Below are 26,103 nucleotides of genomic sequence, written 5' to 3' on the forward strand. Positions count from 1 at the left end.
CTTATGAAAGTTAAATGCACAAAATGACATGTAGTAGTTAATGGGCTGATGTGCAAAATCCTGCATCTTGTCCTGAAAGACTGAACTTGGCACTGCAATTGCTGCCACTGTTTTAATTGGGGTTTTCATGCAATTAAAACAAAATATATAATTAATTACACGTTGTGTGATTAATTAGTCGCATGTATCAGTGTTTGTCATGAGAAGCAAGTTAAAAAGTAACCAAATAATGAACTTACAAATGTAAACATGGTGCTGTTCCATCAGTGCATCTGTCCCTGCAGTTTTTTCTTTTGCTTTGTGCTGCTGCTTTTTCAGTGATGGAGCCTTCCAACACAAGATTTGTCACTTGAATCGTCCTCATTGGAAACTTTGGGCCACAGTGGCACAGACAGATCTGAATGATCTTTTCTAGGACTGTACCATATGAAAGAAAGAAAGAAAGAAAGAAAGAAAGAAAGAAAGAAAGAAAGAAAGAAAGAAAGAAAGAAAGAAAGAAAGAAAGAAAGAAAGAAAGAAAGAAAGAAAGAAAGAAAGAAAATAAATCATAAAATGGTGATTGCTTTTGGATATCACACATTAAAAGTGATGATGATGTGATGGGCTTTGTACAAGATATGTTGCTTTACATCTAAGCAGCATGTCTTACCTATAGAAAAAAATGCAGCTCCTTTGATTTGGATATAGCACTTTGATAATATATTGATTCGTTTTGCAGCCTTGATCATTTCATTTGATCAACATGTGTCACGAGGCATCAGAGAGCTTTAAAATTTGTTTTTCCACTCTTTCCATAATTAATTAATCAAAATCAACTCATAATTTTGTCATTCCTAATTTATTTTTTGTGGTTTCCCCTTCTTGTCACTGTGTACTGTACATATTTGTGTGTTATTGTTGTCCTCACCTTGTTGCACAGTTAATTCTTAATTCCTTCTACCCATATTTTACATAACACTATACTGTATACATACTACAGTACATATCTCTGGAAACTGCTCTTCTCCATGCAGCCCAACGCTGCATCACAATGTTGATGAAGTCATAAATGTAATGCTGGTGGTACAGTATGCTGTAGATGCAAGTGGCTGTTTGGTTGCTAATAAAGCCCGCTGGGATGAACTAAGTGGATCCTTGTGATCAAGGAATTATTAACCTTGCACAGGGTTCAATTAGGTATAAGACTTCGTTATTCTTGTTTTTATCTAAACAACGAGAAATTAGATCGTGTTACACACCACTGGGTTACGTAATTGTGTAGTTAGTAAGTTTCTGTCAAAGCAGTTGGGGAAGACTTGGTAGGAAAGAATGATTTATTCATAAGAGACAGTTCAGTCTAGTTCACGGCATCATTTATGTTTTATTTATCCGGGAATTGCATGAAGGCGACTTTTGATCATACATGCATGCACGTTCACTAACAGAAACAGAGAGGCACTTGCACAAATAAACACACACATACACACTCTCCCCTCAGGATTTCACTGGGGCATCACACTTTGTACACAGACAAAGACACCATCCCCTCAGAGGCTTATTCTGTCAAATCTGCATCTAAAACACAGTCACACAGAGGCACACATGATTCCAGCAGCGGCGAGGGGCTTTTGCTGTAATCAAGCTGTGACAGTATATGAATGTCTTTCATGCCGCCATGAATTATACACCAGATCGTGAGCCACATGGGAAATCTACCTGGACCAAGAGGAAACACTGCCGTTAGTTTGACTGGAGAGATAGCCTCTTTGTGTCTGCCAGCCTCTAAGTTGAAAGGAGACCAAATGAGAGCTTTCCCTCGGTAATGGCAATCCTATCCTACTATAGGGATGGTTGCCCTTATAGAGAGAAACACAGAGAGAAAGAGAGGCAGAGGAGGTGGAGAGAGATGACTAAAGTCTCTCTCAGCTCAGCTGTACTGTTTGGAGTGCAGAGTGTGCTGCCATGGCAACCGTAAAGAGACAGATTTTTCTTTCAGAGCAGCGCAGCTTCTCATGAAGTGACCCCGGTCTCTGTGAGACTGCACTTGAGACTGCACACGGATGTCATGTCAGTCTTATTATGCAGCTACATTAAATGTGCCGTAATTCCGGCAGCTATGTGTGTGTGCTTATTGATTTTCAGTGTGAACAGTTGTGATGTTTGGATTCCTGTTTTCTTGCCTGAGTGACTAAGAGGCTGCGCGTATGTGTGTGGGCGTGAAGCGAGCATTCTCACAGCTCGCCAGCACGGACTTATCTCAGGTTACATGAGGGTAAGAGACGGCATCCATGATATCATTCGGCCAGCGTGTGCACACAGATCGGACGATTGCTGTCGTATCTCAAACATATTGATTTCTGAATAGCTGGGAGCTTCATTGTTTTCTGTTTATGCTCCAACCTTTCCATCGTTCTCTGCAAAACAGCCACTTAACCCAGCTGCTTCTTAACGAAACGAAACAACATGCAATAAACAATCACATAGCATTTTGGATTGTAACGCTTTTGTCTGATTTTCCATAGCGTACTTGAATGAGTGTAATTACCAGCTTTTGGTGTGGTCGCTGCAGGCTGGTAACAACATTATCATAATATTCTCTTTTCAACTCAATGGCATGGTAATATTGACCTTTAGATGGAGAGAGGGGGGTGAGGGAGGCGGTGGTGCTTTAATAAATAATTTTCTGCTCTTTGCTTAAAGCTTACATTGCAGTTTGGCCTTGAAGGATGAAAGTGAAAAACATGCAATCTAACAATCGTGAGAGCAACAAAACAAAAGCACAAGCACTTCAAACCAGAAGTAAAGCCACCACTTTGGAACAATACTGGCCACAACATATTCTCATCCCTCAGAGCCTCATTTAGCAATGTCGAGACAATGAAGTGGTGGAAAGCTACAAAACACACTGTCAGCGTCAGATAAGTGCGTTTTGACAAACTGTCTGTTGTTTTCTGTGGCCTGGCGTGCACTAAAAGCATTGTGTGTTGCACATCCAACCAATTTGGCGTGTCTGCTGAGCTCAGTTTTGGAGCCACAGAGGAGGACCAAAATTGCCCTTTTGCGTGTGCTTTCAAGAACCACAGTGACCTATATGGAGGCAAGAGTTACATAAAAAACTAATCACATTTATAAATACTTTATTCTGGTTAATTACCCTGATGTGCCTGCATTATTATGCATGTGTTTAACAGGCTGTTTTTCACTGAGGAGGCTATAGGGAATCGAGGGGCTTAATGAAACTTTTATCAATTCATAACATTTACAAGCAGCTAAGGCAACACTAAGTAACAAAAGCCCTGTGATATATGTATGTCAGCAAATACAGACACTTTGTACACACAAAAACAACCACAGGTAACTAATGGAGTAGAGCTTTACAGTACGTGGTTGTCATCGTATTTAAGAAGAAGGCTTTTATTTTGGAGAAATACCCAATGGGACTTGATGTCTTCATTCACTCCTCCTCGTGTTTGCACGGCTAAACCTATATAGGTATTTATGTCACTTTCTCTCCTCTGTGGTCTTGTGATGACAAGTAGATGCTGCCTGATGTGGTGTTGATATAAATAATTTCCTAGTGTGTTTTTTTTTTTTCATAACTCTGTCATAATTTTCACCTCCAGCGAGCCGTGGTTGCTAAGGACATTTCTTGCAATTCACCGCAGCAGTGGCCAATTACTCAGTACATACTCATTCACACTTGAGACTGACGTATATGTGTATTTGTGTATATACCTCTGCTGTCTCTGGGGTTTTTTCCTGCCTCTTGTGTTTCATGTTTTTTTCCCCCTTGCCAGCTCCACTTTTCCAGCCTCTGTCACTCTCACTTTGTCTTCTCGATAGATTGGCACGGAATCAATCTTGTCCAAGCAGATCTATCAGGAGTGGTTGCGCCAAGTCATTAAAACACATCCATCCTGCTGATTTTCGAGAAGCAAAAAATAGCAGTGTAGCAGAAAACTCCTTTTCCATCCCTGATTTGTCTTAGAATCACACCATAATTAGAGACCATTTTCTTTCTCATTTAAACCTCTGTAATTCCTAATCCATTGTAATGTGGCCATTACTGGCTCATTTTTTACACTTGCTAAAGTCATTAGTCATTGCTAATTACCATATCGAATAGAGGAGGCCAGCCAGGGGAATTCTAATGAGAGTTTAGTGCTACAGCTGAATCTCGGGGAACTGTGGGTGGAGATCATATAACAAAGGATAAAGATCTGGATCTGACAGACAGACGATGCGCAATTAATTTGGTTCACCATCATTACAAAACACACACCTGGAAAAGTGTTGGTCCCTGACTCCTGTTATGTGTGACTACACAAGTATGCACTACTGACACTGATATGTTGTATAGGTTATAGATCAATACAATCACATTCTGTCTCAGGGGAGGATTTGCAAGTTTGAAAAACACCTGGATTCTTTAAAGCTGCTGTAATTAATATATGCAGAACCTCTCCTATGAAAGCACTCCCTCACCATTGTCAATCATGCAGATAATTATCACCTGACTGCAACATTTCACTCAGCTCTCCGTGGTGTTTCAGAGTCTTTTAGCTCATTGTTTTCGGGTCAGTCTCGCTCACCCACCTCTGTTTCCAAATTCAACAGCAGCTGTTTGCTTTCATAGCTCTCATAGAGATGACTCACAACAGGATACACCCCACACAGTGAGACATGTTGCTCATGCTGCACAGGGTGGCCTCTGGCCTCGGTGCATGCAGGCCAGCGGCGAGAAACAGAGACCAACAAAGATTTAGAGACTAGCTGTTGAATGTAGTGGAGCTTTTAGCAGCCAGAGAGACAGATATCTCCCTTAGGGATTAGTGGAGACCAGACCTTAAAGGAGAGTGAACAGTGGACACATACACAGTTGGCTCTGTGGCTTCGTGCGCTGGATGTGTAACTAAGCAACTGTTTGCTAACACTCTTGCCTTATCAGCTTTAGGTGATGCAGAGGTTCAAGCTTTTAGGGTGGGATTATACTCGTCTATCAAAACTGTATCATATGACGTGCTGCTCAGCCACTGTGGAAATCCAAAGTGTTTGTAGTTGTTGTTCCAAATGGCCACACTGGGCTGTGCACTAAAAAAAAACTACAGTAGCTGTGTAGGGAGTGGCTATGATGTGATGTTGTTGTAACGTAGTGAACATTTGAGTTCAAAATCAACGCCAAATCATTGATTAAAAAAAAAAAATTACAGAAACTGGCCTGAAACACCACTAATCCAGTGTTGGAAAGATGTGGGGAGAGGGGATTTCCAAAACTGTGAGACCTGCTGCCAAGCTCCTCTGAGGTGTTAAGAGTCTTATGGTGTTTTCTGAATATTTTGACCATCTTTCTCTTTTCAAACATAATTTGGGACTCTTTCATTCTACATAAGTATTTAGTTGTGTCTATCTTACCAGGAGGTTCCTTTTATGAGCACCTACTTTAGGGTTAGACAGAATTTGAGTTGATTTTCCCAATTTCAAAAGGTTTGATTATTTATTATGTTTGCAAATGTATTGATGGTGTTTTTCATAAGGTGTGTTATATGCAATGCACCTCTAACAGTTAGGAGTGGATCTGAGTGTGCAGCTTTTCGCACCAGAGACGTAGATATCAGAAACTGTTATGTAGTCACTTTCTGTTGCTCATGGGCTGATGCAGTTGGTCGGCTTATAGCCACTCCTATTACAATGGCTTTTTATTGTTAAAAACCGTATAGCACCAAATAATTGCAAATAAACTGTTGGACAGTGTGCATATTTTTTTAATAGTTTATTTGTGTGAAATATTGTTGACTGCTAACTTAAGTTTACTTAATTTAACTTGATTTGAATGGCGTCAGATTTTGTCCTGGATGAAATTAAAGATAGTACTCAAACCCTCCATCCATCCATTGGCTATATCTCTTATCTCATCAATCCCAGCAGACACTCAAACATTACTTTATATTTATACAGTATTATCAAAACCTTTATTTCAACCCAGAGCCCGGCTGACGGATCATTTGTAATCTGATTTAGACGTCTTTCTTCGATGTAGCTGCTTCTTAGATGATTTCAGCAGCCCGATCATTTCAGCACTAATGATATGCACATGCAGTTGTACTATATTCCTGTACACATCGGTGCTGTCGAGCTGGTGCTTGCTCTGCCTCCCTTACGTTCCATTTCATAGTAATGCAATAAAAGAGGCAGAGTGAATAATTGATTAATCATTGCCTTAACAAGACTATGAAATTACAGTGCTACTTGGACGATTTCCCTTACTGTAATAAGACAGCTTAGTTAATGTTTTACCACAGCACCAAGGTTGGCTGCTGCGCAATAATGTATGAGGAGCGGAAAGGAGGCTCAAAGGAAGTGAGTTCAAAAGGAAACAAACAGAGACAAACAGGTCTGTGTTTGCCAGTCGCTCTTCTCAACTGGGGAGGAAGACTGCTGCAGAAGAACCAACACACACACGCCCACACACATAGACACACACACACACACACACACGTCCCCTTTATTCCTCCTCATCCCAGTCACACAGCAAATGGTGACCCGGTTGTTACACACAGACACACACAGACTTTCTTTGTCCTAAAGAAAGAAGTGTAGGCATGTTTGTATATGTGTGCGTGTTAGCGTGCGTGCGTGCGTGCATACTTGAATGCATCGGTGTCAGTGCCAAGGTGTAGGCCATTGTTGTCTTGGCTGGAAAAACAAACCCCTGTCAGCCCTCAAGCACACGAAGAGACAGGCTGAGAGCGCAGCGGAGATGCGGGGTGGATGGAGGGGAAAGTAAAAAGAAAGGGGAGGGAGAGAGAGAGAGAGAAAGAAAGAAAGAAAGAAAAAAGGGCGACTGAAGGAGAAGGATTAGACAGCTGTTTACTGCCATCTCTGGAGGCCAGCAGCAGTCAAAGCTAAGAAGTTTGTCAGCCTCTGGTGGTACTATCCAGTTTACTTTTCATCTCTGCCATTTCCCCCTTTCTCTCTCTCTCTCTCTCTGTCGTATCGCTGTTTCAGCCTCACAGAACACACTTCCCCTCATTTCCCGCATTCTTAGGTTGGCTCTCTGTTTTCTCTTTTTCACACAAATGGCGAGTAATTGGACGCATCTCAAACAACAATGTAGTGCGCAGAATTTTGTAATCTTTATTGTGAAAGAACCAAAGAAACCTGCAGACTGTAGATTTGGACTCCCCCTGTATTAACGTTTCTGTCCTCAAAACCTCCCCAGGTAAAATTCATATTTCATCTGCTCCTGCAGACAAGAGGCATTATGGGCCGATATCTGATCTGTCATCCAGGATGAATAATTGTCTCTTCTTATGTTGTTGTGGGTGACGGCCCCTCGTCTCCTCGTCTGTCTGAGAAGTTGATTCTTTGTTTTGACAGAAAGTTAATTGGCCACTGTTTTGATAATCAAATAATGATTTCAGTCCCGGATGTAGCAGCTAAAACATGTTGACAATTTGCTATTGCTCTTTGTCCTACATATACAGTATATACTGGCTGTGGTGGGCAAAATAAATCTGTTTGAGTATGTCACCGTGAAGGACCTTAACCTGTCTCTAATGGTTAATGTTTTAGCTTCTTTTGATTTCCTTTTGTGTGTGAGTGATAAAATGTTCTTGAAAATCAGTAATACGTTAGATTTTCTCTCATCTGAAATCCACTTGTGTCCTTCCTTTTAGTTGAATTGTGTGGTGGAGGTGGTACCATCTTTAAAATAGGCACTAGTTTTACTTCCCTTTCTGAGAGATTCTACTGTTCTCAAAGTGTGCAGGTCTTTCATATTGTGTCACGTTCATTAATCCAGCCGTCCCTCCTTTTTGTTTGGCTATTTCCGCCACATTTTGTTCTGTGCTGCAGCTACAGAAGCTGCACACGCTTAAGTGGAAATGATATCAATTCTGCTTCATCACAGAGCAAATATCAGACATATGAATAGCATTTTTTGTCTGCACCTTGTACTGAGCGTTATACTGTAGAAGGGTGACATTGGGGCGGTTAGGCTGTGGCTAAGCGTTCATCCTTTTCAAGATAAGAAAAGTGTTTTTATTACAACATGAAGGATGACAGTGTTAGAAGGTGACTTGTTGCTCTACATTTTTTGCCCCTCAAATACTGTATTTCACAAACATTTCTGTGACTTGGTCGTTGATATGGGTCCACAAGAACAACTGTGTGGATGTGTGAAGTTAGCATGTGAGTGGATGCCTGTAGTTTCAGATAGAAGCAGAGGAAACTGTGTAAGAGGGACTAAAGGAAGGATTAAAGACAAGGAGTAACCAGACCAGAGGAGTGCCGATAGGGGAAGTAAAGGGAAGCCAACAAAAAAAGAATAATAAATCTGAATTTATGCTGGGAGGTGTGCTTTTTGGGCAATGCCATAAATATGTGTAAGACCAGTGCTGTTTGCCTCTCAGTCCAAGGACCGAAAGGTGTTTATAAAGTGATTTTGTTCAGCTACTGGTAAACATGTTCATGCCTGACGCAGGAAATTCAACATATTGTTGGTGAGTTTTGCTGCAGTAATAAATATTCACAGAGGTGTTTGAATAGACATGTTGCATCTCTTACTTCACAGTCAAAAGCTTAACCTTATCCACACCCGTTTGAACAGTGATCAGTGAACGAGTCAAAAAACAAACACACACACACACACACACACACACTCGTACACACACCCTGCAGACAGCTCTGCATTCTCCCGCCTGATTTTCAAAGGCTCTGCATCCATTCTGTGTTTTCTCTCCACACGCTCCCCGGCTGCTCTTTCATCATCCACCCGTCATCTGAAAAGCATCTTAAATGATTATGTTTTAGCTTCTCCTTTTTTTTTTTTTTACCCCCTCTCCTTTTTTTTTTTACCACCCCCTCCGCCCCCCATACTTAATCTTGCCTTCATGTTCATGCTCCATTTGGCTTGACGCCACAAAGGTGAATCATGAAAGCCTTTTTTGTTTCAGATTTGTGTCATTTTCATTGCGTAAGCCCCCGCCACTCTGTGCCTCCGCGCTTGTCGGAGACCTGATACGTAACGCAACATGATTTCTGCTGTTGCTGTTCTAGCTGGCTTCTCTCGAGGTGAGGAGACATGCACAGGAGAAAGACAGGGATTTGACTCAGGGGATTTTGCTCCAAAATCATCCTGTTTCTTTTTCTGTTTCTTTTCTTTTTTTTTCTTTTTTTCTTTTTTTTGGAAAGTGCAATTAGAGCAGTGAGAAGTGTTCTTCTCTGTTTATTAATCCCCAACAATTAATGCGTGTGGTTGCATGAAACATATTGGCAACTTTCTTAAAGTGAGATTAATTTGGCAGGCAGGAAGCTGAGTGGGCCTTTGTTGAACTGGTTATCTTTCCTTAGCACATTGGACTAAGCTCTCCAAGCCTGGTGGAATGAAGAGTGTGTGAGTGCAGAGGGAGCGTGATGCAATGTAGGTCATTTGGATGGAGTGAATATCACAAGGTTTTTGATTGATTTCCTTGATTGTTGTGGGAAAAATTTGGCCTGGATGAAAAAGACTAATACTATTTATTTTCCAAGTCAGCGCATTAATATGTAATTTATTCCGTTTGATATGATGAAAAACACAACATTGGGATATTTGAACATGATCTTGTAATACAGCGTCTTTAATGTGTCTATTTTTGAACCAACCACACATCCTGTCCTCCTGTTTTTAGCTCGCTGTCTGGCCGTATCGTTGGAGGCGTGTGGTGGTTCTTCACCCTCATCATCATCTCCTCCTATACTGCCAACTTGGCTGCCTTCCTGACGGTGGAGAGGATGGTGTCTCCTATAGAGAGCGCTGAGGATTTGGCCAAGCAGACGGAAATCGCCTATGGAACGTTGGATGCAGGTTCTACCAAAGAGTTCTTCAGGGTGAGGAAACAATTGTTCAAGTGTGGGACAAATACACAACATTTCTGGAGACTGCTTCACATTAAAAGCCATCCTGTATTTTGCCAGTTCGGCAATTAAATCAGAAGCAAAGTACTTTTATTTGAGTAGTTTTATTTTTGGACATGTACTATACTTGAGAACGTATGACTTTTGCTACACAAAAGAAAAAAAATATTGAAAGAAATATTGTATTTTTGACCCCACTACATTGCTATGCAGTACTCATTATTTCTGGAGCAGAGATTTTAGTCAGTGAGTGAATTTTCTTTTACTTTGAAGATACGATAGATCATACACTGTGCGTGGTATAAAACACACACACACACACACACACACACCAAACTCCTACACTGTCATCCATATTTGAACAGCTCAGGCTGAACCCGTCAGTGTCAGGATTTTTCACCCAAGACCATGCCCATATCTATATAAAGATTTATTTTGATTTAAATGTTTACTGTGTTTACCACAACCAAACCTAAAAAAAAAAAAAAGGAAATATGAGAATGACTGTTAATTCAGTTGTGTTTTTATGGTTATGTCTGCAGACTCCTGTTCTACAAGTTTTTTATTCAGCAGGTTCTACTAAAGTCAGTTTGTTCAGTAGGTTGTTTCCCAGTCATTAGAACAAGACAAGATAAAAAAAAAAAGTCCTTTTGAATACAGATAATTTTTAAATCACTTTTAAATCAATTAAAAAATATTCTGGACAACTTTGACTTGTTGTCGAATAGATTTAAGGCAGAAGATGTACACTACAGCTGTCTACTTTATCCAGCAGGAGCATTACTGTAGGAGGTGTTATACATGATGTCTCTTCCTCTGTTTCTCATTTCCACAGAGGTCTAAGATCGCTGTGTTTGAGAAGATGTGGTCCTACATGAAGGCGGCTGACCCGTCCGTGTTTGTCAAGACCACAGATGAGGGTGTGATGAGAGTCAGGAAGTCCAAGGGGAAGTATGCCTACCTGCTGGAGTCCACTATGAATGAGTACATAGAGCAGAGGAAACCCTGCGACACCATGAAGGTGGGAGGGAACCTGGACTCTAAAGGTTATGGCATCGCCACGCCCAAGGGCTCCCCCCTCAGGTAAACCCCTGCCACTTCGGAGTGGCCCGGTAAAAGCTTTCAAGGGCTTTTACTGGAGCTCATGCATGAGCGTCATATGTCACCTTTTCATTTGTCCATTGAGCTCAGTTCTTGCAGCGTGTGCTCGTGCATGCACACATCTACATGACCTTAGATTGCTTGGTTTCATCCATTTTGATTTAATTTTTTGATTTACATTTTTTTTTATGTCATAGAAATATAAGTCATCAGTATTAACATTTTGTTCTTCATACTTTCATTACTTACTTAATTCTGATCACGTGTAGAAGGCATGCTCTTTTTACATATTTTACTTCTACAAAACTGCATCAAACTTGTTCAAAGTTTTCACATACACAACATTTACAACTTCATCATGCCAGTCTTCATTTTTATTTGTGTCTGCATATGTATGTATGCAGCTGTTCCGAGCTGACTTGTGAGCTCTAGCCGAAGTGGAAAGTAGGATTACGAAATATATCCCGCACTTGTTTTCCTGCAGCCCCCTAATTACATTCTTTTTCATGAGTGTTTGGTTTTCTCGCGGTGCGCTTTGAGCTCAAGCATCCCCTCAAACACACACACAGAAAATGTAAATGCACCTCTCTCTCTCTCACAAACCAGCAGGGCTCTTGAAGCTGGATCACAGCTACAAGCAGCACATCCCATATGGCTACTTTCCCACTTACGCCAGGGCTCACACCTTGAATGTAAAGTCAGCAGAGTTGAATTTATATTTGCCATATTCGATGTGATAATTGATGTAATGAATGTTAATTCATACTTGATGCACTTCTGCCATCGATGTCCAAGAGCAGCAGCTGTCTTTTCACATTACATTAACATATTAACCAACTTCCCATTCAAATTTCTCCTGCAAATACAGAGAGAGAGTACAGGAGCTGGTGGCATCTGAAGCTTTTAATCTATTGCTAATAGGCCCCATTCATTTTAATGAAAGGAGCCATATGGGGGAGATTTCATTCAAACTCTCTGAGGATTCATTCGGCTTCCACCTTGGTAGACAGCCAAAGGTCAGAACACGCTGACAAGCCTTACTCAGTGGCTTCTTATAAAATTCAGACAAATTGGATTTCATACTGCCAGTAAGTGCTGTATTAGTAGTAAGACAAGTGGTGAATTGAATCTGCTTCCAAGTCTTGTCGTCAGATAGGTCTAAACCTTGGGCGGAGCAATAGGATGCAGTGTTGAACAGCCGAGGATGGCCCCCTTTATCTCCACTCTCTTTGTGTTAATTATTAGCCAAGCAATGTGCATTATTCTCAGGTTGCCACTCCTGTCCATTCACAGATGTCTGATACTGAGTCTCATTAACAGATTAGAAATGTTCAGAATTACCGTAGACGTTTTGTACTAACTGTTGGAAAACAGGAATGATTCAGATGTTGTTCGGGGAGAAGTTGAGGGACTAAACTGCTCACCTGGAATCAGACATGTGTGAATGTCCTGTCAGTTCAAAGAGTTCAGTTCAGTTACACTTGCAATGCATTGTTAATACAGTAATTTGTATTTCTGAATTTCCAACTTTCCTCAATAGGATGCACATATCTCATTCTCTCGATCTAGATACTGAGGCACACACCTAAACTCAGAGTATCTGTTCGTACCAATCAGATACCTGGAACTTATTGGGATAATGATAAACTTTACTTCACGAATGTGGAAAAACTCAATAGATTACATTAGTTTTTGGTTGCATTAACTAGCTACAAACAGTAACAACAACAGTTGCAGTTTCACTGCCTTATTGTGCTTCACAAGTGCATTTACTCAGTTACTGTACTGAAGTTTGAGGTATGTGTACTTAATTATAGTATTTCCACGCTACTTTATACTTCTAAGTCTTTTTTTTTTTTAATCTGCACTTTTTACTCAACTTATCTGACACATGCAGTGACTAGTTACTTTTCTTATACGATTTTATCACAAAGATTCAATAGCAGCAGTTGATTCCATCAGCAAAAAAAAACATTTCATCAATATACAGTACTGTATGTATGTTGTTGCAGTGCAGGTCTAATTGAGCATAGCTCTTTGAAAACAAAGATACTCAAATGACTCTTCAAATTACAGGGCTGTCATCAAAGAATACTTCCTGATAAGTTTGGTTAATGTTTTGTAAATATACTGTGTTTCCTGCTCCATTTCTTTCATACAGTGTCCAGCCCACCCCCATTCCTGCCTGACTGTTGACCCCATCCCACCTAACATACAGTCGCCTTCCTGACATCTGCTCACCTCGATCCAACTGACCAAACTAACCTAATGACCTGCAGGTCTCCAGATCATTCATGTCCACACACTTTGACTTCTTTCTTTCTGTCTGAGTCCACTGGGCTGAGAAAGAATTCAGAGGTTTTACCAGCTCTGTGTTCCCTACAGCTGTGCTGTGAACTCAAGGTTGGGGATAAAGACTCTTCTGCGTCCGCTGAAGAGAACGGTAGAATAAAACCGAGCTAAACTGTTGCCGCTGCACAGAGTGGCACTGATTCGAGAGAGAAGACAATCTGCCAGAGACTGTGATCTCTACTTCTTTTATCCAAATTATACTGTCAGATTCTGCCTTTCTGTGATTTGCGGATGGAGAGAGTCTTTGTTCTTGGCCAGTCAGCTCTAGGAAATACACACACACACTCACCAGAGAGAGCGAGCAACCTTTGAGGAGATGCTTTGGATGAGATCACGTGGTCTCAGGACTCCACCTATAGTTGGTCCAACAGTTTCCTTTCAGCCTGTTAAAGACAGAAAAGTTTTTTTATCAAAGTGAACCTGACAGTTAAGACATTCAAAGCCCCAGCCTGTATCCGCTGATAGTTATAAATGAATCAACACAAGCTTCTATCCACCAGGATGCAGTTATGGGCTGAATATTGATAGGTTAGTTACCATAGCAATCTGTATGCTGGAGCCACTGAAAGGAAATTACCATCTGTAGACAGTCCTCTGTTTCCAAGTCATCTCCATTTATAGTGTCTGCTCTGCCTCGCTCTGAGGCCCCTGCTTGGTAAAACCTGACTTTACTACAGTATGGGTGCTCAGCACTGTAGCCCCAACTAACATATACTGAACATGTGCATCTAAAGCCAGTACTCCTGCTTCATATCAGTAGTCATCAGCAGGAGGGTCTCAAATAGAAAGTCAATGTTGCCATAATCACCACCACCATGCGACCAATCTTCTTATATCTGTCCCATAGAGTGTCTCCTAATGGCTATCGTTTCATATTATTTTCAAGAAACCCAGTAAACCTGGCAGTGTTAAAACTGAACGAGCAGGGCCTCTTGGACAAATTGAAAAACAAGTGGTGGTACGACAAGGGAGAGTGCGGCAGCGGGGGCGGGGACTCCAAGGTCAGAGCCAGTTTGAAAAACCCTACGGGTAACCCACCACCACTGGGAGTGGAGGGGGAGTTGTGGGGAAGTGGGTAACCGGCAGGCCCTCACTGCATTTCCACTCAGGCAACATTTGATCTCTCTGTGGTGTGGGGACGAGTGATGGGACAGTGCCAAAGGGAGGGGTTATGTTATGTAGCTCACAGGGACTGAATCTGTAAACCACAGAGGGGGGGGGGGCAATTTGGTATCATCTCCGTTGCTTAAACAAAATGAAAACCGATCAATGTGTAATAATTAAACCAGCTGGGTACCTCATGCTCAATGGCACTTTTAAGCCACATGCATCCATTTTAGTGGATGTGGATTATTTTCATGTTTAGTTATCAAATGTGGCCATTAAGATCTTTTCTTTTGACTAAAGATACAATTGAGACATTTGTGTTGCATAAATGAGGGTAAGCAGTGTGCCGGTTACCCAAAGTGATATAGTAATACACATCTACTGCCTTAGGGAGCAAGCCAACAAAGCTAGATGGAGTATTAATGCATATCACTTTGGCACTAATGATTTTTATGCTTTATATATGTGTATGTGTGTGCGCGTGTGTGTGGAGTGTGATAAGTGATAAGTTGTTTTTTTTGTTTTTTGACCGATAAGCCAGCTCAAGCATTAACGTGTGTATGTATTTGCTGCTGTGTGTTTCTGAATTAATAACATAAAATAACATGGTATAATATGTTATTTATGTTATTTCCTTATGGTTGGAAGAATCCCAGTAAACCTAGCGGTGTTGAAACTCAATGAGCAAGCCGTCTTAGACAAACTGAAAAACAAATGGTGGTACGATAAAGGGGAGTGTGGCAGCAAGGACTCCGGAAGAAAGGTCAGTCTCCAACCCAAACCTGTCACCTCACAGCACCTTCCAGCACAACCCTGCCCTGATCCTAGACCAGCCCCACGTCCAGCCCTCAGCCTCTATTACACTGAGCAATCCTGCCCATGTGGCTCTGGCAGTGTCACCATATTGGCCTGAACATAAGATAAACCTGCATTTTGGATACTGACTTTTGTTAAGATGAGAAACACTAAATGCAGACATTGTGACATTACATTTAAATAGAGGATCGGTACATTATTAAAAACAAAGTAATCAACTTAAACAGTTACATTTTCAAAGTAAATGATGCATTGGCGAAAAACAGTGCAGTCCAGGATACAAAATAATGAATAATATGAGAACAAAAAAATTGATTGAACACTTTGGCTTCATAAAGAAACATTTTGAATTCCAATAATGGAATCAATACAAACCTCCACTTGCTATTGTCACTTCTACTGTTACTATTACTATCACTATCAATATCACTGCTCTGTCAGTAATATTATATTTTATAGCTATACAGCTACTACAATACCACAATGTGTAATGCTGCTGCTTTTAAAACTTTAAATGATGAAACGCACAATGCACAATTTTCCTCTGACATTTTTAACTCTCACTGGTCTACCCATTTTCAAAAAATACTTGTTACACATTTCTGCTGTAGCATTAACATGGAAATCCATGGAGGAAATAGATCAGCGCTAGCAAGTATTAGTGTGTAGTATGCTTAGCAACACTAACACAAGCTTAACAGAGCTCTTTTTTTAAAATTAGCAGTTCTTTGGCGACCCCCAATTTTGTAAATGCTTCTTCCTAAACAAAGCATTGTCTTATATTCAGGCCGGTATTCTGGTGGCGCTCTTGTGTCTGTTCCTTCCCACTGATGAGCTTGTGTTGTCAGAGATTTAATGTTCATTACCAGCGTGTAAATAAATATTGTGTGGTGGATTAGTTATGATTGTTATTTATACTGTTATACACAAAGGGACTACAGTTACCATATAGGTGAGATAAATCCTCTTAAAATAGATTGTCCAACCCCTCTCCTAAACACACACACACATACACACAGATCAAGTCCTTTGATAACCTTGAGTTTGTGCTAGATTAAATATAAATTACTCTGAAAGCAATTTGCTGGAATAGATCTTCTTCCCAAGGAGGAAAAAAAGAAATAAGAAAAAGAAGCAGAACATGATGGAGACAGATGATGACATTAAGCTATTGGAGTTTACTGAACCTTTCAAATAAGATGAGCTTTAACCTTTGCATTTTGGCCCTTATGTTAACTCTGCCTCAACTCTCACTGCAGAATGTGCACGTATGGATGCAAACCCTGTCAGTCCGCCAGATCGAACCCCCAAGTCGCGCCATGTCTGCTACTGTGCTTGCCTGCATCTGTGGTTTATGTTATCCACTGTCTCACCAAGCGGCTCTCCCCGACAGAAAAGTCTTTGCTCTTGAGCTTAGCTACCTCTGAATGCAGTAGAGATGTCAGCTGGCCTTCTGATCTGTCAGCACAAGAGCTTTTTCTCCTCCAATATTTTCATAGTTTAATGCTAGGGTGTCAAACTATGTACTATGATGGGCCCTGTCTCTGCTAAACTACTACAGATGATATGAAAAATATTATAACTCATAGCTAACAGCTCAATAAATATGTTTGCTGACAGAAGTCACAACAGAGCAATTTATTATGCCAATTTAAATATCTCTGTACTTAACTTTCTACAGGAACTTTATGAGTGTCTGGCGATATGACATCACTTGAAAGAAATAATTTGAAATTTTTGAAAATATGCTTGATCCTCTTCTTCAGGAGAGTTTGATGATAAGATTGATACCACTCTCATGTGCACTAGCGATGCAGCTACAGCTAGTTTGATTAGTTTAGCATAAAGAGTAGAAACAGGGTAGCTGCTAGCTTGACTCCATCCAAATGTAACAAAATTAATTTGGCAACAACAACATTTTTTTTTATGTTATTTGTTTTGTCTGTGGTATTTATTTCATACAAAAAAACAAAAGTAGCCAAGAAACATCTGGAACTGGCTAACTGGCTGCTTTAGTTCAATGTTCACCTTAAAGGGATAAGAAGTTTCAATCTTCTTGCCTGACGAAGATGCCTTTCTTTCAATGATGAGCTGCTTTTTTTTTATTTTGCAACAACTTTCTCCTATGTTTAAAGAACTCCCACGGTCTCTCTAACTTCATACATTAAACATTTATTAGTAGTGTGAAGTGATAAGACACTTAATTAGTATCTTTTGTATTTCTAAGTAGAAAGTTTGAATGCACACACATTCACATACACACTATCCTAGGATTTGGCAGCTTGGACCAACACAGCTCCAGGTGATGAACATAATTTCAACCTGAAATCTACAGACTTTCAGTCCTTCATAGCTCATACTTTGACACCCTTGCCAGAGTATTAAAACTTTATTCACACCACATACGTAATTACAACTTTATATGATAGGGTTTATTCTAAATAATGCTTGGCCTTTAGACGGACTAAATAAGTTAAAATGCAAATGTATCCTTGGAGTTAAATTCTATTTATCTAAATTAACGGACAATTAAAAGCCAGAAAATCTGTGGTGGCTAATAACCTCTGCTATTTTTAAGATCATTTCACATCAAAGCATCACAACATGTAACAGAATAGGTTTCCATGTGGCATTGATCTCAAAGGTATTCCCCAAGTGGATTTACATGAAATAACATCCTCAGTTAGCCCTGATTGTTCCACGAATTAAATTGGATCGACTGATTTAAGTTTTAATTTTAACGATTTCATTTAATTAGGAACTACTAATAGGTGTAAATGTAAGTTGGGAAGTAAGGAATCGCCATTGCAGTAGAGAATAATGACCTATAATTTTAAGCAATGTCAAACTTGTCAGAAGACTTGTTTGTGCTGTTGCTGCATGAATGCATGTGTTGTTAGGGGTTAATGCACTTGACCTGTACCCACCATTCCCCCATGAGATGTTATTTATAGAAAACTGCTGTGTGTGTTTACATGTAAAGAAATGTATATGAAGTAGTCAAACATTTTTAGATCAGTATCTGTTCTTAATATCTGGGGCCTGTCTCACAAAGCACATTCAACACAGTGAGAATATCTTTCAATTACTATCTGGTCCTGCTAATCTAATCCACCGGTGAGTCTGGACATCTGGTCTTCAAAACAGCTATGAGGCTGTGTATTTGCAACAGGAGGGACTTCAAAGAAACATAAACAACTTTGTCCTCCTCTCTTATAAAAAACAAGAAAAATCACAAGACTTAATATGAGAAACAAACAGAAAGTTTAAATGTTTCATTAATGAAGCCTCTGTTGATGTAGAGAGGAGCACTGCAGGAGCATGCTTTGTTAAATTAAAAATGACTTGATGAAGGCCTGTGACCAAAATGTGGCTTGAATAAATCACTGGGAGCTAATTTTCACTGTGCAGACATTCTTCTTTTTTTAAATTAAAAAGTCTGATTACTTCTCGTCATTAGGGCGCAGTCACAATACATCTTATTTATGTGATAGTGTCATCATGAAGTTCTGTTTCTGCAGTGATGAGATATGGGTCCAACTGTCTACACTTGGTCAGTCACTGCAAGAACCTCAGGACACAGCTACTGCTCTTGCTGTTCTATGTGAAGCTCGGGTTTATTCCCACAGAGGAAGCTGCACTACAAATTTTTTTATGGTCATTTTTTTATCAATATATATTGTAAAATGTGCCAAAGATTGAGTGAGAATTTGCATTATTTGTGTGAAATGGTAGTTTGACCTGTCATTATCCTTTTCAGTGGGTATCATAAATGTACTGAGCTCTCTGACAGGTGACGACATCCTCTAACCCTAACGTAGTGGTCAGCTGCCTCCTGCAATAATGTTTAGCTCTAATCCCTGTTTTGTACATAAAGACAAACCTAACAATTTCACAAATCTTTAATCTATTCCTGAAATAAAATGTATTTTAGGATTAATAAAGCAACTTTATTCAAACTTATTTTACATTATTATTGTTCCTCTCAAAGTTGCCTGCCGACAAAAACGTCTCCCTGCATTGTCATGACCGTTGACAATTCTACCTAATTTATCAAGATCAAACAGCCAGAGTTAAATCCAGAGTTATTCAGTTTAATCCAACTTTGCAAGACAGGCCTCTGAAATGTCTTTTTACAATTCATGTTTTGTGTGGTTATATGACTGTGTCTTTACATGTATGATTGCAGCGTGTGTGTATGTGTGTGTGTGCGGAAACTTTCAGTATACGTGGGTCTGTGTGAGTACATTTGTCAGTTTGTTGAGGTCCTTGATGAGTTGAAGTCCTTGCACTTGTGCTTCCTGTTTGTCAGACTAATGTTTGTCTCTATGTGTGTGTGTCATATGTGTGCATATCTGTATACCCGTACATACTCAACACTTGGCTCTGCCCCCTTCTCTTCCCCCTCCTCCCTCCAGGACAAGACGAGCGCTCTGAGCCTCAGCAACGTTGCAGGAGTCTTCTACATCCTGATCGGCGGCCTGGGCCTGGCCATGCTGGTGGCGCTGGTGGAGTTCTGCTACAAGTCCAGGACCGAGTCGCGCCGAATGAAGGTGTCCACCGCGCGAGCCGCTGCCGCCTCAGCCGCTCAGGCCTTTCACTGCTCAGCCTTAGACAGTGGTGCTAGCGCCCCCTACACAGAGCTGCAGAGCTACGGCTTGTACGCCAACAACACTGTTAAGATATAAGGGCAGAGCACAGCCACGGGGTAGGAAACGCTGTGATCCAGATGATGATGATGATGATGATGATGATGATGATGATGATGACATCCGCCTCCTCACACCTCTCCGCCCATCTAACCGTGATCACAGTAGGGCCTCTCAAGGCTTCCACCGCAGTGCAACCGCTCTCCTGTACCTCTCTCTCCCTCTGCCGCTCCCTTGCTCAGTCTTTACGTCACTGATCTGCAGTGTTGTCGAATCACTTGATTTAAAATTGCCCTTATGCCTCTCTCTATATATATTGTACAGTATATACACCTGAATTTATAAATATTTCTCCTGTGTTCATCACGTTAGAGGACACTACCCCTCACTCTGCATTATAACCCCCTTATCTAAATACACAGTCACTTTTTCTGTTGGACAAATTTCTAATACACATTCAACTTTTTTATTTCAGTTTAAAGAAATGTTAATCACAGGCCTCTATTTAAATCAAATTTCTTCACTCATTACAATAATCGCTTCACAAGAGGAGAAATTTCACTTTGCAACACAGGTGTAAAGGCAATTTGAATCACAGTGGTACATCTATCTACCTCTGTCGCTCTGAGCAAATCTCTCCCCTGCTCCTTCCTCTCTTTTTGCTGACTGTCTCGCAAATGCAGGGCCCATTGTGGTGAACATCCTTTATATGTATACCATAAGGCAGGCCCGGTGCGGCTCACATGTTTTTTCATCACTGCTTTAACCCCCGAAAGGTCTAACTCAAACTGTTGTATGTTCAGAGGTCTGAGCGTCAGGACTTGTTGCTCGATACTTTATTTGGAGATGTGAGGTCTGACCTCCAACAGCTGTGATGTGGAAGCTGTTAGTCATCTGCCTCATGGATCAATTTACAACAAGCAGTCTTTGATTCATTCTTCCAACATCAAAGCCCCTTGTGGCCCAGTGATATACTCTTCGTGTAAACAGCAAAAAACAACGAGGCAGGGCCAAGACAAGGACTGATCTTCAATACAGATCTCTTATGTTTTAATCAGCCCACGAAGAGGCACCTGATCAGTATGCTGATGAGACTGGCGAGGAGCCTATTAGTCCAGCGGTGCCTTTATGCTGTTTGGCTTGAAAGAAACAACAACGCCGTTCCAATTAGAGGGTGGTGTAATTCTCCAGTCTCCATGCAGCACTCACCGGTTGCTCCAGGTTGCACTCGCTTTGCCCAATTTAATCAGCTATAGAATAGGGTAGGCAGGCAGACACCAAAGAGGCACATGTGCGCTCTCACACACGCACACACGAGTGCATCACACATCATTAGGTCGGCTTTCGAGCCCAGTGGCTTTTATTGTGCCAGGCTGGAGAATGGAGCTATTAAACCAATGAGTGAAGCCGCAGCTCTGCTCTTACTGCCCACACTCTGCTTTGCTCCTCCTGTTGCAAATTAGGACGTCGATGCACATCGGCCAGTGCCACGGTTTACCACCCGCGAACAGCACTCAGGCCCAGATAAAGAGGGCGAAAACTAGCACCCTATGACTCCTAACAGCCCATTCTGCTCCCGAAATTCTTGGTGTGCCAGCACCACATTCAGATAGTGACATCAACAGATGCTTATGCGCATATATTTGTATAATAAAGACCAGAGAAATTGCATCCTGCAGATTATCCCTCTATAGCTGAAAGACCTTTTAAAGAGCATAACTGTGCGCTGCTAGCTCTAAGTGTTGCATAAGCTTTCTCTGTTGTCATTAGGATATACAATACATAGAGCGAGATATACAGATATCATGTGTGCAGACTAACTGTGGTGTCTTTGTTTCTGCAGCAATCCATCAACGACGCCATGCGCTGCTCCACCCTGACCAGGATGAGCGGCAACGGGAGCGGCGGAGAGAACGGACGAATCCTCACACACGACTTCCCCAAGACCGTTCAGACGCTACCCTGTATGAGCCACACCGCCAGCATGGGACTGGGTGCCTCCGGCATGTGATCATCACATGACTGTGCTGGCGGCGAGGAATAGGCAGGGTGGGGCAAAAGAAGAGCACAAGACTCTAAGGACCTCAAAAATCATGGCTGTCCAGTTTGACCCATCTGTTCTCCTGGCTGTCAACGCGCCCAAAATCCTTCAAGACTTTACTTACTGCCAAAATGCACTCTCAAACCGCTCCTTACAAACTACGAACAGAGACTCGCAACATTTTTTTTAAATAAGTGGATGTTCGGAAAAGAGATACGGGAAAGAAGAAGGGAAATGTGCTGCAATAAAGAAGCCGTAAACGGGGCGTGTTTTTGAATTTTTTACAGTGTTCATTTATGTGGGGGGAAAAAAAACACTTTATTCTTCAGTGTGACACCTGCGCTGTGCCATTGCGATGGAGCTGTTGACGTTAGTCTGCGTGTGCAATATCTTCACCTCCACTGCTGACCTTGTACTACCTAGATGCTTTGTGATGGCTGACGGAATGTGTCTTTGCACAGATGTGGCAGAGGAGGAGGACGAACACTTGTGACTGCTACGATGAGTCGATATTGTTTTGGGACATTCCCGCTCTCCCTCACTCTCACATTTACACGCCATTTTGGAAGGATAAAGTGCTCTGTGTAGCATAGCCAGTTTTTACGATATGGTATATGGTTTACACTGTTGTAATAGCATAAAGAGCTTTGTCAGAAGTAGTTTGATTTGACTTATCCTCAACTAAAAGGTCAGTGCTGGGTAAATCAGCAGTTTAACCAGGCTACAACAAAACATGCATTGCTGCTACACCTCATTTAACACATCATGCCTTGTCTTTGTGCCATATGACCATTATCACAAATGAACACAAATACATTACACACTTGTTGCTGCTGGGTCATTTGTTTCGGCCAGCATATATAGATAGAGAGTTTTAGTATTTAATAACCACAGAGCTCAGAGCGCAGAGTCAGGCCGGCTCACTTTGACCCGTGTCAGACAACACACTAACACATTACTCTGTGGCTATGTACAGTACTGAGTGACCTTACACTGTATTCTACTGTTGTGACATTCATAGCATATCCATTGATATACCGGGTGGTGGGGCGGGGTCTATTTGCAGCACGTTCACAAACAAAAATTGACATATCCAGACATAATCTGGAGAAAATATTCCTCAAACTATTGTTAGAGCGGTTGCTGCATAATTCACTCACCCTTGTGATGTATTTTCAGCCATATTCAGTTTTAATGAAATGGGCAGTGCAGCTATTCACTCTCAATTTATTGAGAGTGGCATATCCTCTGCAGATTGTGCATGGCCTATAAAAGGAAAGTTGGCCTCCTCTCACTGTTGCTAGCTAGCATAAAAAGGAGGTTTCACAGTCGCCATTATGTGTTATTTATTGGAAGTCAAGGTTACGGAGGTCACTGCACGGCCCTGCTGTGGAGCTCTCCCTCTCAGATCATGTCACATAAACAGAAACCAGAGTGGCAGGCCCTGGACAGGAGAGGGCAGAGATGACAGTGGGTAGACAGCCTGGGATTGACAAAGAAAATGTAATCCCAAATGTCTCTGCACTGTAAACAAAAGGACTTTGATGATGTACTTTGCATTTCTTGGTCCGTTCTGTTGAATTATTACCACGAGTTACGGGCCGTCAGTAGAAAGCTTCAGCTAATGTTGTGGTTTACATTCATATCGAATAAGGCTGGTGTCATGTTTTTCCAATTGTCCTTAACACTAAAGCCAGCTTTACTAATATGAGAGTAAATATTAAGTTTATTGGGAACTATTTTAACACACATTTTCTGCACCGTGTACAGCAGCCTGGTGGTGTGTGGGATTTATTCCAAAAAAAACAAACTGTAACTGTAAACTTCCCACACTGATTCACTTTTACAATTTGTTAGTAGTAACAGAGGAATAAATTACAGTTTATCAGCATTCAACTACACAAGAAATACTTATCTTAGATTTATTTTGGTCTTCCCATAGTACGTATTTATTGACAATAAGAAAAACAAAATACTGGTAACCTTCTCCCTTAAACTTCATCCAAACATGAGCTGTACTGATTTATGACTGGCAGGAGCCATTCCCAGGGTGACAGCACAGGGTGAGTGCGGGGTGCACCCTGGACAAGTTTGGTTAAACTCAACAAGTGAAAATTGTTAAAGTGCGACATAAACCAATAGCATCACATCACTGTCAGAAGCTATGTAAAGGTTACATCATGTGCCTTCTCAAAAACCTGCAAAATCTCCCTCCTTCTTTCTTGCCCGTCTACCGTTTGCTCTCTCCACCCTCGCAAATATTCCACAGTTAAAAACAGTAATTTCAGGTCCCTGGATTGTCACAAAGATTGTACTGAAATATGGGAAACCCTCAGTATATGGCACAGGTGGAGCAGACAGCAGGTACATCAAAATGCCAAATTATAGTAATTCAGAATAATGTGTCCTGAAATGCACTGAACATCATCATCATCATCATCATCATCATCATCACACATGGTTGATATCTAGAGTTTTAACAGTGTTCAAAGGTGTGGTTTTACTTCAAGGTGACCATAAGGTTGTTGCTGCAAATGGGATTTTCACTGCTGTAAGATGCCAGAGGTCACTTTATATTATGTACCGCGCACTCTAGCTGACCTCTCATTTCACAGCAGAGGCCGAGTGTCTGTATAAAGGCAGCACCGCTCATCCTCTGCTTCCACAACTGGCCATCTATTATTGTTTCTTCTCCTCTGAGTTTCTGCTTTAAAAGAAAAAAAAAGAAAGAAATAGTACCAAATCTAATGTATGATGTTTCTCTTTCCTTACATCCTCATATGAGCAACAAAAGTGGGCAGTCAGAGTTTACTGAAATCATACATATCGCCACCTCTTATGTATATAAAAGGCTTTTCTCTTCCCCCAGTGAAAATGTTTGTTCTCCTACAGATCATGCCTCAGTGTACATGGATTAGTTACCTACTGCGTGAGTACTTTTACTTTCTTCATCTATGCGTCTTCTTTTGCTGTTGTTGTATTAATTAGGACACAGCACAGCACTCTTCAGTGGAGGCTTTACCTTCAGACAGATGTTTTATATGCCATAACAAGATTTGTAAAAAATAAAATTAAAAAAAATAAGACGCTCAATGTTTGTATTATAAAGGAGAGCTGGGGTGCCAGGAAAGTGTTATACACTTGGAGGGGTGTAAAAAAAAACAAAAACAAAAAAACACACTCACACTGATGTTGAATAAATCTGTAGACGCTAATGTTGTTTAAAGCCAGTTTTGAGTTAGTTTCATTTTAATTTGTTGGTGTTCTTTAAGTGCTTGAAATTTAACACCATTGGAATATTTCTTTGTTGTTTTCCTTTTTCACAGTATTTTACTATTGGAATCTAATCATAGTTTGTTCACCAGAAACTTCATTATTGTTGTTTTTTTTTGTTTTGTTTTGTTTTTTTAACTATGAAAAAGGTGTTGCTGAGTTTTAAAATGAAAACGATGGTCAATAAATGGATTCTCAGTTTAAAAAAGTTTTTAAAAAAAGAAAAAAAAAGAATACAGCTATTAGGAGTCAAACTTTTGGAGAAATAAACCTTTTTTTTTCTAACCAAAGTGTCCTGGAAGGAAGTCATCATGCTTTTGTAACCGAATAAAGGAATCAACTATGTCTATTGGTTCAGTTTTATTTCCATGAGAGTCGTGTCTCTCCCTCCGTGCTTTGGGCAAATGGGATATGACTTACAGACCTTACTGTAGATATGACAAGGAGATAGGAATAAAAGTAAAGGAGGAGCAGTGATCCAACAAATTATCTTAGCCAGTCTGTCCTATGTTGACAGAGGAAGAAGCCGTTGTTACACATGCTGTAAAACAATTAATAAGAACCCATTTTTGCTGACTTCAGATTAATGAGTGCAAACAATATATAATTATGCAGTATGTTCACATGCATGTCCCTCAAACTAATTTGCGTCTGCATGTATACTCTTGCTTGTATGAACACAGGTAGATGGACCTGCACAGACAGTGAGACAGAAATGAAGAACAGAGAGAAGAATACATGTCCTTGGTATTTTGCCTTTATAATGAAGAGATACAAACAGGAAGGGACAGGAGAGAGAGAGGGGGTTTATTGCATGCAATATGCAAGATCCTCAATATGGGAACGTGCAGCTTGTGACACCACCGACAGGCAGTTTTAAATTGGCAC

The 26,103-nt window shown here is 40.8% G+C and overlaps 1 protein-coding gene across 5 annotated transcripts in view; it reads left to right on the forward strand.

Moving 5' to 3' along the window:
* gria1a (glutamate receptor, ionotropic, AMPA 1a) overlaps window positions 1-23,614 on the forward strand; it is a 64,741-nt gene extending 41,127 nt beyond the window's left edge. Inside the window, exons 12-16 of one of the 5 annotated variants that reach the window (XR_015036776.1) lie at window positions 9,651-9,849; window positions 10,712-10,959; window positions 14,216-14,330; window positions 19,671-20,065; window positions 21,745-21,879. Coding sequence is in view for 4 of the 5 variants with exons in the window: in XM_085788346.1 (XP_085644472.1) it covers window positions 9,651-9,849; window positions 10,712-10,959; window positions 14,216-14,330; window positions 19,671-19,805; window positions 21,745-21,912 (865 nt within the window). In the remaining variant the exon portion in view is untranslated. Of the gene's footprint in view, window positions 1-9,650; window positions 9,850-10,711; window positions 10,960-14,215; window positions 14,331-15,084; window positions 15,200-19,670; window positions 20,066-21,744 lie in introns of all 5 variants that reach the window. The other 4 variants (XM_085788348.1, XM_085788346.1, XM_085788347.1 and 1 more) reach the window with 4 other exon arrangements.
* The last annotated feature ends 2,489 nt before the right edge of the window (window positions 23,615-26,103 follow it).

Source organism: Trachurus japonicus, chromosome 10 (genome assembly GCF_045865225.1).
Source record: "Trachurus japonicus isolate A0001 chromosome 10, Traja_1.0".
NCBI lineage: Eukaryota > Metazoa > Chordata > Actinopteri > Carangiformes > Carangidae > Trachurus > Trachurus japonicus.